The sequence below is a fragment of the Elephas maximus genome, chromosome 4, assembly GCF_024166365.1.
Source record: "Elephas maximus indicus isolate mEleMax1 chromosome 4, mEleMax1 primary haplotype, whole genome shotgun sequence".
In the NCBI taxonomy this organism is placed as follows: domain Eukaryota; kingdom Metazoa; phylum Chordata; class Mammalia; order Proboscidea; family Elephantidae; genus Elephas; species Elephas maximus.
This window is the reverse complement of record NC_064822.1, coordinates 57,831,383-57,850,263: the sequence shown is the minus strand read 5'-3', so window position 1 is coordinate 57,850,263 and position 18,881 is coordinate 57,831,383. Positions and strand designations below refer to the sequence as shown.

Below are 18,881 nucleotides of genomic sequence, written 5' to 3'. Positions count from 1 at the left end.
TCTTTAAAAAAAAAAAAAACCTATACATACACACACACACATTTTATAAAACCAAGGGGTCAACAGCTATGTTAAGGCACAGGCGAGAAGATTCCCCAGGGGAAAGGGGCAGCGAATAAGTAAATCCAAGTGAAACAACTAGAACAGAAATATTGAGAATGTTGACACAATGTGAAGAATGTAACGAGTGTCACTGATAATTATGTCTACAAACTGTGGAATGGGAACCAGTTTTTCTGTGTATATTTTCACCAAGAAAAAAAAAAAAAAGTGTAGCTGATGACCGAGGCCCTGCTTAAAGTAAGAAGCTTCATGATTCTTTTATTTGTAATTGTCTTAGTTAGCTAGTGCTGCTATAACAGAAATACCGCAAATCGTGGTGAACAGAAATTTATTTTCTCTCAGTTTAGGAGGCTAGAAGTCTGAATTCAGGGTATCAGCTCTAGGGGAAAGCTCTCTCTGTCAGCCCTGGAGGAAGGTCTTTGTCTCTTCTTAGCTCCTGGGTGATCTTCATGTGGCTTGGCATCTCCCTTCTCCCATCTCTGCTTCTCTAATCTGCTCTTTTATATGAGAGATTGACTCAAGACATACACCCCACACTAGTCCTGCCTCATTACCATAACAAAGACAACCCATTCCCAAATGGATTGTAACCACAGGCATAGAGGTTAGGATATATAACACATTTTTGGGGGAACACAATTCAATCCATAATAGTAATGTTGCTATAAGTCACCTAGGAAACATTAGATGCTACAATTTTTTCATATCTTATGAAAAAAGGGCCAAGTTGATACTTTCTTGTTGTTGTTAGGTGCCACTGAGTGGGTTCCAACTCATAGCGTCCCTGTGTGCAACAGAGTGAAATACTGCCCGGTCCTGTGCCATCCTTATAATCGTTGTTATGCTTGAGCTCATTCTTGCAGCCACTGTGTCAGTCCACCTTATTGAGGGTCTTCCTTGTTTCCACTGACCCTGAACTTTGGCAAGCATGATGTCCTTCTCCAGGGACTGATCCCTCCTGACAACATTTCCAAAGTATGTAAGATGCAGTTTCACCATTCTTGCTTCTAAGGAGCATTCTGGTTGTACTTCTAAGACAGATTTGTTCATCCTTTTGGCAGTCCATGGTATATTCAATATTCATCGTCAACACCACAATTCAAAGGCATCAATTCTTCTTCAGTTTTCCTTATTCATTGTCCAGCTTTCACATGCATATGCTGCGATTGAAAATACCATGGTTTGGGTCAGGCGCATCTTAGTCTTCAAGGTGACATCTTTGCTTTTCAACAGTTTAAAGAGGCCCTTTGCAACAGATTTACCCAATGCAATGTGTCTTTTGGTTTCTTGACTGCTGCTTCCATGGCTGTTGATTGTGGGTCCAAGTAAAATGAAATCCTTGACAACTTCAATCTTTTCTCCAATTATCATGATGTTGCTCATTGGTCCAGTTGTGAGGATTTTTGTTTTCTTTATGTTGAGGTGCATTCCATGCTGAAGGCAGTGGTCTTTGATCTTCATTAGTAAGTGCTTCAAGTCCTTTTCACTTTCAGCAAGCAAGGTTGTGTCATCTGCATAACGCAGGTTGTTAATGAGTCTTCCTCCAATCCTGATGCCCTGTTCTTTTTCATATAGTCCAGCTTCTTGTATTATTTGCTCAGCGTACAGGTCAAATAGGTACGGTGAAAGACTACAACCCTGACGCACATCCTTCCTGACTTTCAACCAATCAGTATCCCCTTGTTCTGAACGAACGAGCACCTCTTGATCTATGTAAAGGTTCCACATGAGCACAATTAAGTGTTCTGGAATTCCCATTCTTTGCAGTGTTATCCATAATTTGTTATGATCCACACAGTCGAATGCCTTTGCATAGTCAATAAAACACAGGTAAACATCCTTCTGATACTCTCAGCTTTCAGCCAGGATCCATCTGACATCAGCAATGATATCCCTGGTTCTACGTCCTCTTCTGAAACCAGCCTGAATTGCTGGCAGTTCCCTGTCGATATACTGCTGCAGCCATTTTTGAATGATCTTCAGTAAAATTTTGCTTGTGTGTGATATTAACGATATTGTTCTATAATTTCCACATTGGATTGGTTCACCTTTCTTGGGAATAGGCATGAATATGGATCTGTTCCAGTCAGTTAGCCAGGAAGCTGTCTTCCATATTTCTTGGCATAGACGAGTGAGCATCTGCTTGTTGAAACACCTCAATTGATATTCCATCAATTCCTGGAGCTATGTTTTTCGCCAATGCCTTCAGAGCATCTTGGACTTCTTCCTTGAGTACCATCGGTTCCTGATCATATGTTACCTCTCGAAATGGTTGAACATCGACTAATTCATTTTGGTATAATGACTCTGTGTATTCCTTCCATCTTCTTTTGATACTTCCTGCATCGTTTAATATTTTCCCCATAGAACCCTTCACTATTGCAATTCGAGGCTTGATTTTTTTCTTCAGCTCTTTCAGCTTGAGAAACGCCAAGCATGTTCTTCCCTTGTGGTTTTCCATCTCCAGGTCTTTGCACATGTCGTTATAATAGTTTACTTTGTCTTCTCAAGCCTCCCTTTGAAATCTTCTGTTCAGTTCTTTTACTTCATCAATTCTTCCTTTTGCTTTAGCTGCTTGACACTCGAGAGCAAGTTTCAGAGTCTCCTCTGACATCCATTTTGGTCTTTTCTTTCTTTCCTGTCTTGTCAGTGACCTCTTGCTTTCTTCATGGATGATGTCCTTGATGTCATTCCACAACTCGTCTGGTCTTCAGTCACTAGTGTTCAATGCGTCAAACCTTTTCTTGAGATGGTCTCTAAATTCAGGTGGGATGTACTCTTAGATATTATAACTTCTATCATTTGTACTTTTTTTTTTAAATAATTTTTATTGAGCTTTAAGTGAACGTTTACAAATCAAGTCAGTCTGTCACATATAAGCTTATATACACCTTACTCCTTCCTCCGACTTACTCTCCCCCTAATGAGTCAGCCCTTCCAGTCTCTCATGACAATTTTGCCAGCTTCCAACCCTCTCTACCCTCCTAGCTCCCCTCCAGACAGGAGGTGCCAACACAGTCTCAAGTGTCCACCTGATACAGGTAGCTCACTCTTCATCAGCATCTCTCTCCAACCCATTGTCCAGTCCCTTCCATGTCTGATGAGTTGTCTTCAGGAATGGTTCCTGTCCTGGGCCAACAGAAGGTTTGGGGACCATGACCCCCGGGATTCCTCTAGTCTCAGTCAGACCATTAAGTCTGGTCTTTTTCTGAGAATTTGGGGTCTGCATCCCACTGATCTCCTGTTCCCCCAGGGGTTCTCTGTTGTGCTCCCTGTCAGGGCAGTCATCGGTTGTGGCCGAGCATTTGTACTTTTGTAGAATGGTAAAATTGCATCTTAAGTATGAGGTTAGGTTCTAAACCATTGTGGAAGTAATAAATTTTATGTGATCAAAATTAACTTTGAAAGTTTCTTGGGAAAGGCACTACATTGATGTACCCTTTTGCTGCAACTCCAGTGTAACCAGTTTTTGTCTTGAATGTTTTACATTTCTTTCATTAACCACCCAATGAAGTAATTGGCATACATATATATGTGTGTGTGTATATATATATATACACACACACATATGTATGTATATATATGTAGAAGAGTCATATTTCATGAAAAAAGTGTACTGTATCTCTCAGTAGAAAAATCACCCAGCTTAGCAAGAGGTAACATTATAAGAGGCAGTCACTGCTGTATCTAAAGCATAAAATAGTGTGCCCTGTATAAGTTGATTATATAACAGTGACTTGTGAAGATGCCGTAGGACTTTACTTACTGCAGTTGTTTTTGTTTAGTCCCAGCAACCTCTGGAAGATCTTGATGCTCAGTTGAGGCGAACACTTAGTCCAGAGACTATTGCAGTGACATCTGCAGTTGGTGTAAGTTTCAAAGATTACTAAGATTTTCTTTCCATAATCCTAATTTACTATATTTCTGGAACATAAATTGCAACCTGAACTGTTATTAATACCTTTAACAGCTTTTCAGAGGAGTCCCTGCTGTTCCACTCAAGAGAAATGAGATAGATTAATGAAAGACTAACACTGACCCTGTAGTGTAACTATGAGAAAGATCTTATTTCAAAGATACTTTTTTATCTTCTGTCTGGTTAGAATTATATCACAGATTAATCAAATGGGTTTTGTTTTCATGCTTTAGAGGGGACTGTACTTTAAGTTTGAAGTTTAACTTTTATGTTCTGATGAAAATTATCTTTCTATGAATGTCCAAGTTAAACGCTTAAATATTCTGTAAGAAAAATTAAGAAAGCAATACAGAAGGGTTAAGACTCTAAATTTGTTTTAAAAGCTGTCTTTACATCAGACTTGTGTTTTAAAAAAAAAATGAAAGAAAAGGAAGTGCCCTTGGGCGTAAGTGTTTTTTCATATATACTATGTATCTGCCCTTTTACAAAGAACGGAGGAAAGGCAACAAGGACAAAAGTTTGAGAGTGACTGAAGCTAAAGATTTTGTGGTGTCTGTGTGTATGTGTTTTGCAGCCTGTGTCCGTGGTGGCTCCAACAGCAGTTACGGAAGCAGGAGCACATCCTCAGAAGGATGGTGAGAAGCATCCTTCTTCTTATATTATTACTTCCCGTCCTGCCGGTAGTTGATTATAGAGATTACTGTTGATACATTCTTGAGAATATAGGTGTTTTTGAAATTATTGAGACAAACATTTTATGTAATTCATGACTAGGGAGTATTAATGATAACTGTTAGCTAGAGTACTGAGAAATCGATGTTTGTTATTTTTGGAGGGTATGAAGAAGGTAACGATAGTTTTTTTAGCATAAGCCACTTTGTTATGGGCTAGACCAGATCCTTGCTATAAGAGATTATGAAATTTGAGCATATTTTAAAGTTAATTTACTGATATCCTCTTGGCTTTTGTGACACTGCACATTTAGAGATAGAGATAAGTTTGAATGGCCTAGACAGTAGAAATACAAATATAAGATTTCAATTGATCAGTTTAAACATTTTTTTTTTTTTTTAACTATTTTGGGCGTTTTTAGAATTGGCATGTACGTAAATAGCTCTCTTTAGAAAAATTATCCATACGATCAAATTAAATATGTGAGTTTCCATCATTGTGTTTAGTCACATCAGCTAATACTGTTCTGAAATTTGTTGTGAATCTTTTCACTATATTATCTATCAGTCTCACATACCCTATTTGTTGTGTTACTTCAGAATCTTTTCTATTCAAAAATGAAATAGTTAAAATGTGGACACAGGAAATCCAGGGTGGAAAGAGGGAGCCTGCCGTCGCATTATAGGGAGAGCAACTAGGGTCACGTAACATTATGTGTATGAACTATTGTATGAGAAACTAACTTGAGCTGTAAACTTTCACCTAAACCACAACAAAAAATAATAATATGGCTATGTTCAGTACAATTTTTATTTACAAAAACAGGCAGTAGGCTAGATTTGTTCTACGGATCATACATAGTTTGCTGACCCTTGATATAGAGGAAGGTATTCTTAAGTTTAATATACAACCCAGAAGCCAAAATTGATTTAAAATTTTTGCATGGGAGGAAAAAAATTCCATTAGGTCCAAAAACATAAAAAACTAGAGAAACATACACACACACACACATCACAAAAAGGACCAGTTTTGCTAATATAAAGAGTTCCTATAATTCAACATGAGCCAAAAAGAATCAAAAGATACAGAAGAAGAAACTTTGCAATAAAAATATTTAACTAGACATACCATTTTTTATCTCTTATTGGTACACCTCTGTGGAGATCAGTTTAGTAATATTTGTAGTCTTTTAATTGAAAATGACTCAGCTGTTCCATTCTTAGGTATTTATTCCACAGATCTTATTAGAACACTTATAGTATCAGGAAATTCTGAATGATTTAAATGTCCATTGGTTAGAAATACGGTTAAAATATGGTACGATAAAAAATATGTATATATATATGGTAAATACATGCAGTATAACACTGTATAACCATTAGAAAGAATGAGGCAGTGACATGGAATGATCTCTAAAATATATTATTGAATGAAAGAACCAAAACCAGTCAGTATTCTACTAAAAAAGAAAAAAACATTGCTGCTGAGCTGATTACATGCTGGTATATGTCTACAACATCTGTACAAATAAACTCAAAAAAAATGGTTGTCCCTTAGAGAGGAGAATCTAGGTAGCTTTAAAGTTGTTCAGAAGTACTTACCAATGAATCTGATGTGGGTCTTTAATGTCTTAGGAAAAATTTCTTCCTTACTTAAATCTCTGAGTTGAAGAGTAAGTAATTGAGTCATTATTGCCTGTTAACCTTAGTTGTTATAGTATCTCTTACTATTGTAGTTAAGTTGTGAAGCTACTTTATCTGTGACTTCTATTCCTTCAAACAGTGCCATGTTATCTGTACATGCGTACAAGGACAGGTAGATGATTAATGATACATTTTCAGACCTTGACAATTTTTGACAAACAGTATAATCTGTCAAACTGAGGATACCTAGTAGTAGTGCAAACGATAACCGTGGTTTCCACTTGTTGGGCAAAACTGAAGGGAAAAGGAGGTAAGGGAGTTTTCCTTGCCTCTAACAGCTTTCCTTATCTGACAATGTAGTTTCGTTTTGCTGTATTTCTGGCCAAGAGAAAAAGAGGTTAACTGAAAAGAAATGCTAATGTAAGCTGTTTTTTTCTTCCATGTATTTGTTTCAGCTTCTCAAGTCACGGAAGGCCCTGTCCTAGCAACTAGCTCAGGAGCCGGTGTTTTTAAGATGGGACGATTTCAGGTAAGTCAAGCACTTTTCCTTGCCATAACTCCCTCTTCAAGGAGAGCTGTGTATATAATAAAATTACTGCCTTCCTATTTGGGCTGGGGAAACCCTGGTGGCGTAGTGGTTAAGTACTACGGCTGCTAACCAAAAGGTCGGCAGTTCAAATCTACCAGGGACTCCTTGGAAACCCTGTGGGGTCATTCTACTCTGTCCCTTAGGATCACTTATGAGTCAGAGTTGACAATGGGTTTGGTTTTTGTTTGGGATGTAATTGCCAATCTGATCATATATATCCTTATGTACCACTTTATTGTTCTTTTTAATCTTTTTCCCATAAACATGATGCATGGTAATTAAAGAAAATGTAGACTACTTAGAATAGTAGAGGAAAAAAACACTCATAGTCCCACTACCTACCCCCGTCCCTGATTACTTTTTCTCTGTACATGTATGCATCTGAAATTAACACCTGCTTCTTTTCCTCTGAATAATATTTTGTAGCCTTTTTTTTTTCTTCTTCTAATAATCTAACCATTCTCCTATTATTGGTCATTAAGGTTCTTTCTAATTTTTCTAACATAGTAAGTAATGTTACAGTAAGCATCTTTGTGTATAAAAACTTTTTCCATGTCATTTTCTTAGGATTAATTCCTGAAGTGAAAATACTGGTCAGCCTCAGTTGATGCCGTATCATTTTATTTTTCCAGCTGACCCAATGAATGAACATTTTCTGGCTCTTAGTATATAGTATGAAATGAGCTTTGCAAATCATTTTTTTACTGTTTCACAACTACTTTCAGGTTATTCTCATGATAGCACTTAGACTCAGGGATATTAGGTGAAGTTTTTCTCATTTGTAAAACATGGTTCTAAGACTTTGTAACTGGACTGAGTTTATATTTATAATACATGGAAGAACCAGGAGAAGGCTCTGGATCTTCCTTTTAGTTCTAGTTAATTGTATTGATTCTTGAAATTTAGCTTGCATTTACTGTTTATTGGATTAAGTCTTTGTAGTTTTTCTTATTTACAAGCAATCTTCAAGATTCCATTTCTTGTTATTATTTGTATTTTGGCTAAGACATGAATCTGAATTCTATACATAACAGGAGCTATGAAAGCAGATCATTTAGTTTGTGAGTTTCTGTTCATAGTATGGGATATATAATCAAGTCATTTAGTTAATAAGCTTAACCAGCCACTCCGCATATGCATTTTAGTACAGATTATTCATTGTCTATAATAGTATTCAATTTATTTTCACAGTCAAGGCTAGAAAGACTGTGTAAAGTGATAGCCTACACATTGACTAGGAAATAAAGTGATAAAACTTATGGGGGGGGCGGGGGAATCCATGCTGAAAATTGAATATTGGAGACTTTTGGCTTTTAATCTCAGCTTGGTCTCTTCCTATCAGGTTTCAATTGCAACGGATGATGTCCAGAAAGAAGGTAAAATTAAGTCAGAAGATGCAAAGTCTGTTCATTTTGAATCCAGCACTTCAGAGTCCTCAGCGCTATCAAGTAGTAGTCCAGAGAGTACCCTGGTGAAGCCCGAGCCTAATGGAGTAACTCTCCATGTGCCAGACAGTGCCCACAAAACCCCTGCCTCAGAGGCAAAGTCAGAAACTGGGCAGCCTACCAAGGTTGGACGTTTTCAGGTAACAACTACAACAAGCAAAGTGGGTCGTTTCTCTGTATCAAGAACTGATGACAAGATCACTATGGCAGAGAAAGAGGGGCCAGTGGCATCTTCTCCTTTTACGGATTTGGAACAAGCTGTTCTTCCTGCTGTGATACCAAGGAAAGAGAAGCCTGAACTATCAGAGCCTTCACATCTGAATGGGCCATCTTCTGACCTGGAGGCTGCCTTCCTAAGTAGGGATGTGGATGACGGTTCCGGGAGTCCACACTCCCCCCATCAACTGTGCTCAAAAAGCCTTCCTATCCAGAATCTAAGTCAGAGCCTTAGTAATTCATTCAACTCCTCTTACATGAGCAGTGACAATGAGTCAGATATTGAAGATGAAGACTTAAAGTTAGAGCTGCGACGGCTACGAGAAAAGTAAGTATACTTTCACTTTTGAGAGAATATCTAATACCCAATAAACTTTAAAGATGAGCTTTTTAGGTAGTCTGTTCACCAGTCACCTCATTTTAAAAAATACCCAGGATCACACCCATATTTTAATGGCAAATATTGTACTCAAACCTAGATCCTGGTGCCAGAGTTAGTATTCTCTTCACTGCAATATGCTGATGTTTCGTTTCCTTAAAAGTGCTCTTGTACTCTCATACTTATACCAGTTCTAGTTATAAAACTTCTTGAGCACCTTTATATTATTTTACTGTATCATTATTATTAAGAGTACTTTTATCATTATTAACCATTCTAAACGATTTACTAGTCTACCAAATGAATTGAATAATGCCACTGAGATGCATGATTATGTTACTAGGTTTTGTTGGTTATATTTGGCAAGTGGGATCATAGTAGCAAATTCCCCTCTCTTGAATAGGACCTCAAGGGTCAGACATCTTTTCTCCTAATATGTTGCCAGCCATTTGGTATTGGCTCGGAGCTTGTTGGAGTTTGGCTTAGAGGGCGTTGGTGGCCCACTGCTAGAATTCCCACTTCTCATGCTGGAGACCAGTGCACCTAAGGTGCAACCAACTTTGTCAGTAGAGGCTTGTGTGTTGCTGTGATGCTGAACAGGTTTCAGTGGAGTTTCTAGACTAGGAGGGACTAGGAGGAAAGGCCTGGTGATCTACTCCAGAAAATCAGCTGATGAAAACCCTATGGGTCACAACAGGGTCTGATCCGCAACCGATCATGTGGGTGGTGCAGGAGTGGGCAGCGTTTCGTTCCATTGTCCATGGGGTCGCCATGAGTCAGGGGCCGACTCAACAGCACATAACAACAGCAAGAATGGAGGCTAATGAGATAAGTTGAAGAACTAGAATCTCAAGGTAGTACAACTTGGATTAAGTACACTTAGGGGAAAGGTTAAAGGTTCATGAGTTAGTAAATACTTGAATGCAGATTAAAGTATATGTTGTTAATTCCTGTATGAACAAATATTTTAAATTGCATCTGATTATCTTTTGTAGACATCTTAAAGAGATTCAAGACCTGCAGAGTCGCCAGAAGCATGAAATTGAATCTTTGTATACCAAACTGGGCAAGGTTCCCCCTGCTGTCATTATTCCTCCAGCTGCTCCCCTTTCAGGGAGAAGAAGGCGACCCACTAAAAGCAAAGGCAGTAAATCTAGTCGCAGCAGTTCCTTGGGAAATAAAAGCCCCCAGCTTTCAGGTAAAAAAGAACCCTGGGCCAGGTCATCCATGACTGTCCCATTTTTCTGTCTCTTAACAGTATATGTAATCTGTTGAATATTTGCATTTTGCTAAATTTCAAAGGAATTCGACTTTCATAACATTCTTGTGTCCTTGATTTCTCTACGCCTTATATTCATAGTACCTCTTTTTGAGTCTATGAAAGCAGGCTGGGTAAGTACAGTGGCTTATTCCATCGTAATCCATATTGCTATTAACCGTTAGTTTTCATTTATAGTTACTCTTAAGGATGAAACTTTTAGTTTTGACTGTTAACCCATTATGGCCCATATTTAACCAAATTCTTGCACAACTGGAAAGAAATACGTTGTTTTTTAATGAATGAGTTAGCTGTAAGTGCAACTGGAATAAATGCAGATGTCATACCAGTATTTATTTGGGTGTGTATAAGTAGTAACATCCTTGATTAAACTTGTTTCGTTTATTTATATTGGGGTAGAGAACTTGCTAGTGGTCATAATTAAAGAAATAGTTAAATCATAATCTCTTATATAGGATTATAGTTTATTTTAATTGTGATGTATATAGAGCTTTGACCCTTTGGTGAAATTACTGTAAACTGATAACTAGTTGAAAAGTGAAAAGAAGGCTGAAATAAGTTTGTACCTATCATTTACTCTTCAGACGTAGTATAAATATGTTGGAAAGAAGTTGCAAACTCCTTAGCAGCTCTCCATTCTGTGAAAACTATTTCAGAGATGCTCACACCTTTTCTTTCTAGCACATTTGGGTCAATTCATGCAACTTATTAGTAAAAATGGGATTAGAAGGGATATCAACTAATTTAGACTCTGATCCCAGTTTTGACATACCTTTTTAGTGGACTTTCACTCAGTCACTAAATAGGGACCAGAGAAGTTAGTTTCAGGGTAATTGATCTACTAATGGAAAGCTATCTACCAAGAATAATTTTAAATGCACATTACTTTGTAGTCATCTGCATCATTTTTTTTTTTTTACACTTACTCGTAGTTGACCTGATACATGCTTACAAGAAAATCTAAGCAGAGGCTGCCTAACCTTTTTATTTCATGACCCAACAACTTTTTTAATAGGAGAAAAAAAAGCAATTGCGAAATTACAAAATGGAATTTTCTTGCGTTCACTGCATATTCTAGTCTTATTCAGCTCAGACTTGTGACCCATCTAAGTTTTCTAAAGCTAAAGATCTTGTGGGGCAGTTTTATATAGAGCAGTACTTTCAGCCCTATTGCCTGTTAATTCTCATGTCATTCCTCACTTCCCCTCCTGTTCGTGAGGCCTTTGTTCTTTAATCGATTACAACTTGTGACCCATCATTAATCAGTGGGACCAACTGAAGGAATAAGAACAGTGCCTTATTAAGTGCTTTGGGAAAGTGTTCATGTTTTCTCATGGCACTTTATCTTTTGACAGGTAACCTGTCTGCTCAGAGTGCAGCTTCAGTCTTGCACCCCCAGCAGAGCCTCCACCCTCCTGGCAGTATCCCAGAGACTGGGCAGAATCAGCTGTTACAGCCGCTTAAGCCATCTCCTTCCAGTGACAACCTCTGTTCAGCCTTCACCAGTGATGGTGCCATTTCAGTACCAAGCCTTTCTGTTCCAGGTCAAGGTAAGAAGTCAAAGCAACCATCATTTTCCAAAAACATTAAAATGGAGATATTGCCAAAGCTAGGACAAAAGCCTGATTAGTAACCTTATTGTTAAGGTGGGTTGGGAGACCAGCTGACCAGAAAACAGCCTGGCACCTATATGGGGACTTAGGCTTTAAAATTAGACTGAGGTTTCCTAGACCAAATTCTAAGGCGCTTAGCAGTTTCTGAAAGCTAATGCATTTGCCCACCAGGGTAGATGTTTTTAGCTTCTAAGTGGGGAGTGGAATGTTAAAGTGAATAGCCCTACGATTCAATTTTTTAGCCATATTTATTTTCCAAATATAGTTTTGTTTATTAAATTATAACTCAAAACATTCCTATAGAAGAAAGATCTAGTAACATTCGAATGAGAGTTGAAGGGGGGGTTAGGTGTCTGGGTGAAAAAGAATGTCAGAAAGCATAGATAACTAGTTTAGCTGTCTTTGCCACAATATCACAGAAATTAGAAATTAGAGTTTAGATTGTCTCTTCACAAGGTGGAATGTACTTGCTTGGTAAGGAGCACAGACTAGCTAGCATTATTTCAACTGAGAAAAGCTTCAGCATTTGCTGTTGGAGGAAACTGAGGCCTAATACTTCCTGTGCTGCGTATCTCCCTTCCCCCGGAAGCTTGTTCTTCTGTGTGCCATCTTAGTGCATTTCACCACTCCAGCCTCAAGTTTCTAACATCTTGTAGTTGTGTTCTGTCTCTTTTCCTCTCTCTGTTCTTCCGTTTTTCCCCTCTCACAGGCTGTGCGAAGTTTAACTGTGCATCTGAGCAGGTGACATTCAAACCTGGTGGCAGGAGGACCCGATTTCTGAGTACGCCCTGCTTGGCTCTTTGTGTGTAACACCTTTACTCCTTCCTCGTCCTTGTTTTTCTGCTGCTTGGATCTGATGTTTCATGCAGTCCATTTTCATTTGTCTCTTTGTAGATCATCTATTCAATGGCTTGGCTGAACTATTACCCTCAGAAGTTTGGGTCCCCTTGTTAATTATGGTAAAGGATGTAGAAATAATAATAGGTTTCTGTAAACTCAAAGTAAATTCTGTAGAATTGCTTTTTCATAAATCCTTGACAGAGAGTAGATATGGTATCAAGACTATACACTCCTGGGTCATCTAGGATAATGAAGTCTGGACTCCACAGTCATGTTCAATATTGTCTCCTTGCCCTGGCATTAGAAGTTTCAGAAAGCATTATGACCACTGATGCGTTAGATCCTGGCAGCAGGTAAAAGGTACACCCTATTTTTCCATTCTTCTCTTTCAGAGTAAATTGAAGCGTTTTTTTTTTTTTTCTTCTTCTCAGTTAAGCCTAAGTATCTACCAGTTGAAAAGCTGCTGGAATCTCTTTTCATTGAATCCTTCTACCACCACCACCTTCTACCCCCATAAAATCAGTAATTCAAAAAGGAGTTTTCAGTGTGGTTATTCTGATAAAGCATTTATTCTATTAGAGACCAAAGTCCCCACCCACACGTGAAAATTTTTTACATAATTGCTGGGATTTCCTAGCTTTCTACTTAAAAACGAGGCTCAATAGCCAGTGACCCAATGTTTTCCACCTCACCTTCCACACAGGTGAAATGAAGAAGCTGCCTATCTCAAAGAGCTATACTGTACAGATCAAATAAAATCATGTACACAAAAGCATGTAGCACTTGAGAAGCACTCACAGTTCCCCTGCTTAGCCAGGGCTTAACTGGCACATAGTAGATAATAAATGTATATTGAAGTAAAAATTTTAAACAAAAAAAAAAAACCAAGGCTCAAATAGAAAATTTTTGGTAGAATTTGGATAATGATCTTCTCTTTTAAGGCCTCAAACTTCTGATGTGGTTATTGAAGTGCTTTTTAAATGCATGTACTAAGACCGTCACTGTTTTGGAGTATGGTTCAGAGGTCCTTGGGCCTCTTCATGGTGGGAAGAATTTATACCCCACTTAGTTTTACTCTGTCCTATAGGGTCGCTAATATGAGTTGGAATCGACTAGATGGCATTGGGTATTGGGTTTTGTTCTCTGCAGTGACCAGATTTTAAGTACATCAAATCTGCCTTTATGTATTACATTTAATTTTCCTCATTCACACATATGTAATCCTTTTAGAACTCCTGTTCTGTTTTTTTTTGTTGTTGTTACCCTCAATTGGTAATGAATTGGCTCTACTTGAGAGGGGATGGTATTTTATCACCTTCCCCCACATATTACTATTTCAGGGTTATTTAGCAAAAGAAAGGAGGTGGGAAACATAATTTGGTACAATGTTAGTTTTCCAAGCATTTGTGCTTTTTGAAGACTCAGATCAATAACTTTTTTGGCAGACTAACCTGGACCAAGCATGTTAGTACCTTGACACTTGAATAAGCATTTAATTTGCATGTCCAGCTAGAAAAATGAAAGGACAGTAATAGTGGGAGATGGCTGTTTTGAAGTAGAATGTGACATGTCAGGCCTGTTATGCAGCCTGAAATGTCTGAGAGGGAAGAAAGAGAACCCAAGGCTTTTTACTGAAGTATGACCTAACAGATACCACTTTGCATTTATTAATTCAATGAATTGTCATCACACTCTGGAAGGTAGGTGGTATTATCCCTGTTCAAATGAAAATGATTAGAAAGATTAATTTAAGTATAGTTAGTGAGGCTGCATTAGTCTGACAACAAAGCCCATGCTTTTCCTAGCTGCCTTCTAGGAACCAGTCTCATTTACCTATTAGAGAATAGGGGACTGTGGGTGCCATTATTTCAATCTTATCACTTCCATCTGGGTCTAAAATGAGAGGCCCTACATCTCTTGAAGGCACATCAGTATACATCGTTAAAGCAAATGTGGAAAGAAAACAGGTACTTAAAGGGGTGGAGGTCTTACTAGGTTTGTATGCATTATTCTGTACTCTCAAAATAGATAATGTTTGGAAGCACGGCTTAGCTTAATGCTTTATTTATGTTCAGAGGTTGCTTGTTTTCCACACTCCTTTTAAAGATTTTTATGGAAAGGAAGGGGATAATGTGTATGTATGTCTACTTAGTACTTGGGATGTGGAAATATAATAGCTAATTTAAATTAACTTAAAATTGTAACAGCCTACTGTGGTAGGATTGCTCATGCATTTTATAAAGTGCTTTTTTAACAACCCAGCAGGAGAAACAGAAAGTGGGACGGGGTCAATGGAAAGACTGCTTGGGTATTTGAAATTCAAGCAGTGAGCCCTGAGAGACTGAAGTTCCTTCCCAATCCCAGGACTCTAATGCAGGACATTACTCTTAGATAAAAAGATTGGGTGTGGGAACTGAGTTTCTGTCAGCCAGGTACCACAGTCCATCGGATAACCATGTTAAGGCTAACAGCCAATTAGCTACATCCCATAGAATGATATGTATGACAAGGGCTACCGTGTCCTACAAATCTGTCTCCCCTCCTGTTTTCTCTTGCTGGGCTTTTGTTTGCTGTTTGGAGATTCTAAATATTTTACACTGATGTTTCTCTATCTTTAACACATTGCTCTCTCTTTGTGCTTCAGGGAAGATGGTGAAAAAAGTCTGTCCTTGCAACCAACTCTGTAGTAATTATCTTTTCTTTCTGTTACTTTTGGTCCTTGATTGCAAAGCCTGTTGTCCATGAGTTCTTTGAATCCTAAAGCCTCGCACATCCCTGATTCCTAACTTCCATCTGTCAATCTCTGTACCTTTTTCTAATATTTTAACATGCTTAATTGCTTAGTACTGGCTAGTCTTCCAGATTGAGAAATCACCTCATAGTCAGTGCTGTCAGTGAGCCTACCTCTATGACAGCCATGGGTTGGTAATGCCCAAGTATATGTATAGGGAAGTCAAGGATGCCTAGCTCCTATAGGAAAAAAGGATCATTTAGTCAGCAAGTACATACCAGGTACTGTTCTCCCCACTGGGAAATTAGCAGTGATCAAAGCATACGAATCCGTGCCCTTAGAGAATTTACATCATAGTGGGAGGTGTCTGCTAGATTGGTGAGAAAAGAAACATTACTTTGTATTTGTAGAGTTGGCTTCTTAAATTGATGGCATCTCATTAAAATGCAGTTCAGCAGTCCAGCAGGTAGGGCCAACAAGAAAACCGCATCCTTGGGATTACTAGGCAATAAATTGTGGTTCATAATAAATTGTTGTTACTAGGATCTGGTGGTGTTGGAGCCAAAGGATGTGTCATGGCAGGAGGCAATAAAAAAGTGGATTATGGGATAAAGTAATATATACTGCTTTTTAGGTCTTTTCTATAGAACCGAAAAGGGTTTAGAGGTTAATCAGTACCCTGTGGAAGGCCTCTCTCCTAGCTTTATAATGAGGTCTGCATTTCCCAGGAGTTACTGTTTAGTCAGAAAAGAATGTATTTGTTTATTCCCTCCTTTAACAGGGAAGCCTGTTTTCAGAAGCCAGAATAAGAAGGTCAACCATATGATTGCTTCTCCCACATAGCATAAGCCACACTTTCAGAATCTAATATTATGTAATAGAAAAGAAAAGTTAAGTCCCTGGACAACCCTTATAGCTCAATACTGAAGTCACTCCTGAGGTTCACCCGTCAGCCAAAGATTAGACAGGCCCATAAAACAAAATGGCACACCAGCCCAGGGGCAAGGACCAGAAGGCAGAAGGGGACAAGAAAGCTGGTAACGGGGAACCCAAGTTCGAGAAGGGGAGAGTGTTGACATGTCATGCGGTTCACAACCAGTGTCACAAAACAATATGTGTATTCATTGTTCAATGAGAAACTAATTTGTTCTGTAAAGCTTCATTTAAAGTACAATAAAAAAAATTAAAAGTTGAAATCTTAAAAGGGGGCCTTGTAGCGTCTAGGGGGGCGAACATTAGACTAGAGAGGTGTGACTCCCAGCATGAGCTTGTTGTGAATAAGCAGTATTCACTTCCACCAAGCTGCTGCTTGTATTTGGCTTTTGAGAGCTCTGCTCACTTGTGATGATTTGTTTTTGTGTTTTGATTGTCTCACTCATCATCAAGCTCACAAAGCAATAATCATTCAAATAGGATGAGAGTCCTCATGCATGTGATATGCTTGCTTTCTGGGTTTCCTCACTGTTATGACTGTCCACCTTCACTGCCTGTGCTTCCCAGTTCACCCTGACTCACATTTGCAATTCAAAGAAGGCTGTTCCCTGTGCTTTTTTACTTTCCCACTAGGTTTTCCTATACTGTGGGGGAACTTACTCTTCCCTTTACATTGTATGTGCACCAGCAATCCCTTAGTGGCTCTAGCAGGCACTAAGAAGTGAGCTGATATTCACCCTGCAGTAGTTCCATGTCTTGCCATGGTGGTAAGAAGCATGTGACCGTCCTCACTTTTTCAGCTTCACCTCAAAATTAGCTGTTACTCTAGCACAGACATGCTTGTATGTGCCATTTTCTGGGTGGTAGGTTTTAAATTTGACTTGAGGACAGCATAAAGGGTTGCTTCAGTTGTGCTGCTGTGCTGTAGTGCTGCTTTGACCTTAAACATAGGAAAATGTATGCACTTATTTAGCGCCCAGCATTACTTGGGTATCTTAGGGCCTAATGGCTCACAACTTACTTTAGTAGCTTTTATGTATTCTGCAGCAAATGTGAGAGCTGGTAAGAGAGTGGGGAGAGGGGAAAAAACAAGACCATGACTCTTCTTTCCCTCTTCCCTAATACTTGCCTCTTCGAATCATCTTCAGTGTGCCCTCCGGCAGAGCCGAAATCAGGCAGGACACAGACTCCTTCTTTCTCATCAGACCATAGGAATAGAACACCTTCATCATAGCCTCAAAGCTTCTGCCTCCCCTTTGCACTCCTGCCTCAGCTGAATGTTCCTGCTGCTTCCACCCGGGAGTGCTTGCTGTTCTGGAAAGAGGGGGAGAATCCTTGAACCAGTTGAAACTGAGGTCATCTTCAGGAAAACCATATCTTCCTGGAGTTGAATGTCTCAGGCCCACCATAGAGTCCCTTCCTCATGAGTAATCATTGTTCTTTACTCAGGGGAAGCTGGGAGGTGCTGAAAAATTAACTGCTCCCAAGTATATGTTTATTCATTCATGTTTATGGGTCTAGGTGAAAACGTTTTTTGAACAGAGCATGCTACTACTTCTCTTATTACTTCTTTTTATTAAAAAAAATGGTTAAATAATGTGGCATTATCCACATGGTTTGGGAACTCCATCTTCTTCTGGGCCAAGCATCTTATCTTTGCATTTCTGTTGTAATCCTACTTTAACCCTGCCCGATCCATAAGAAATCCTCTTCTATTGCCCTGAAGTCTGCAAAAATTCCAGAGCACCTAGCCTCATTGACCATAGCACATCTCTGTCATGAACCTGATGCGGGGAAAGAGTACTGGCAGTCAGTTCCAGTATTCTGAGATGCTATGTGAATGGGCTAAAAAGAGGTCCCTGCCCTTTGTGCCTACCGTCATCCTAAGTCCTTCATCCTTATGTGCACCTCCTGAAAAGAATCCATTTTCCCATTATCCTATTATGTCAAAGCAAATGACTAAATAAAACCCTGAAATCTTCCTTTCTTGCATGGCTTCCTCATTCATCCTTTCCCTTTCTGTGGCTTGCCATTCATCATCCTCTAGTTTTCCCTCTTCCTGAAATCATAGCCAATGCTCCTTTTAATGCTTGTATTCTGTTGCTTCTTATAACTTCAGGGACCAGCAGTACAAACACTGTCGGGGCAACAGTAAACAGCCAAGCCCCTCAAGCTCAGCCTCCTGCCATGACGTCATCTAGCAGGAAGGGCACATTCACAGATGACCTTCACAAGTTGGTAGACAACTGGGCCCGAGATGCCATGAATCTTTCAGGCAGGAGAGGGAGCAAAGGACACATGAATTATGAGGTAAGTCTTCCCCTTTTTGCCATTTTCCTAATCTTTTAGAATATCACTTAGCACACATTAGAATCAGAGGCAATATAAACTACCTAGGCTTGTAGTTAACATTTTGTGCCATCACCTTTTGTAGCACATGAATTTTACCCTCCTTCAAACTAAGATAAAATTTGCCCAGCAACCCTTTATTTTCCCTTCCTTGCATCTCTAGTTCTCTATTCTTTAAACACCCTGATCTGTGTGCACACACACACAAATGTT

The 18,881-nt window shown here is 39.0% G+C and overlaps 1 protein-coding gene across 7 annotated transcripts in view; it reads left to right on the top strand.

Moving 5' to 3' along the window:
* The window catches only part of WNK1 (WNK lysine deficient protein kinase 1), a 157,527-nt gene that overhangs the window by 135,480 nt on the left and 3,166 nt on the right, over positions 1–18,881 (top strand). For all 7 annotated transcript variants that reach the window (XM_049882144.1, XM_049882143.1, XM_049882142.1 and 4 more), the window contains 7 exons: positions 3,849–3,932; positions 4,554–4,614; positions 6,750–6,823; positions 8,226–8,872; positions 9,919–10,121; positions 11,558–11,752; positions 18,439–18,629. In XM_049882144.1, the coding sequence (XP_049738101.1) occupies positions 3,849–3,932; positions 4,554–4,614; positions 6,750–6,823; positions 8,226–8,872; positions 9,919–10,121; positions 11,558–11,752; positions 18,439–18,629 (1,455 nt within the window). The remainder of the gene's footprint in view (positions 1–3,848; positions 3,933–4,553; positions 4,615–6,749; positions 6,824–8,225; positions 8,873–9,918; positions 10,122–11,557; positions 11,753–18,438; positions 18,630–18,881) is intronic.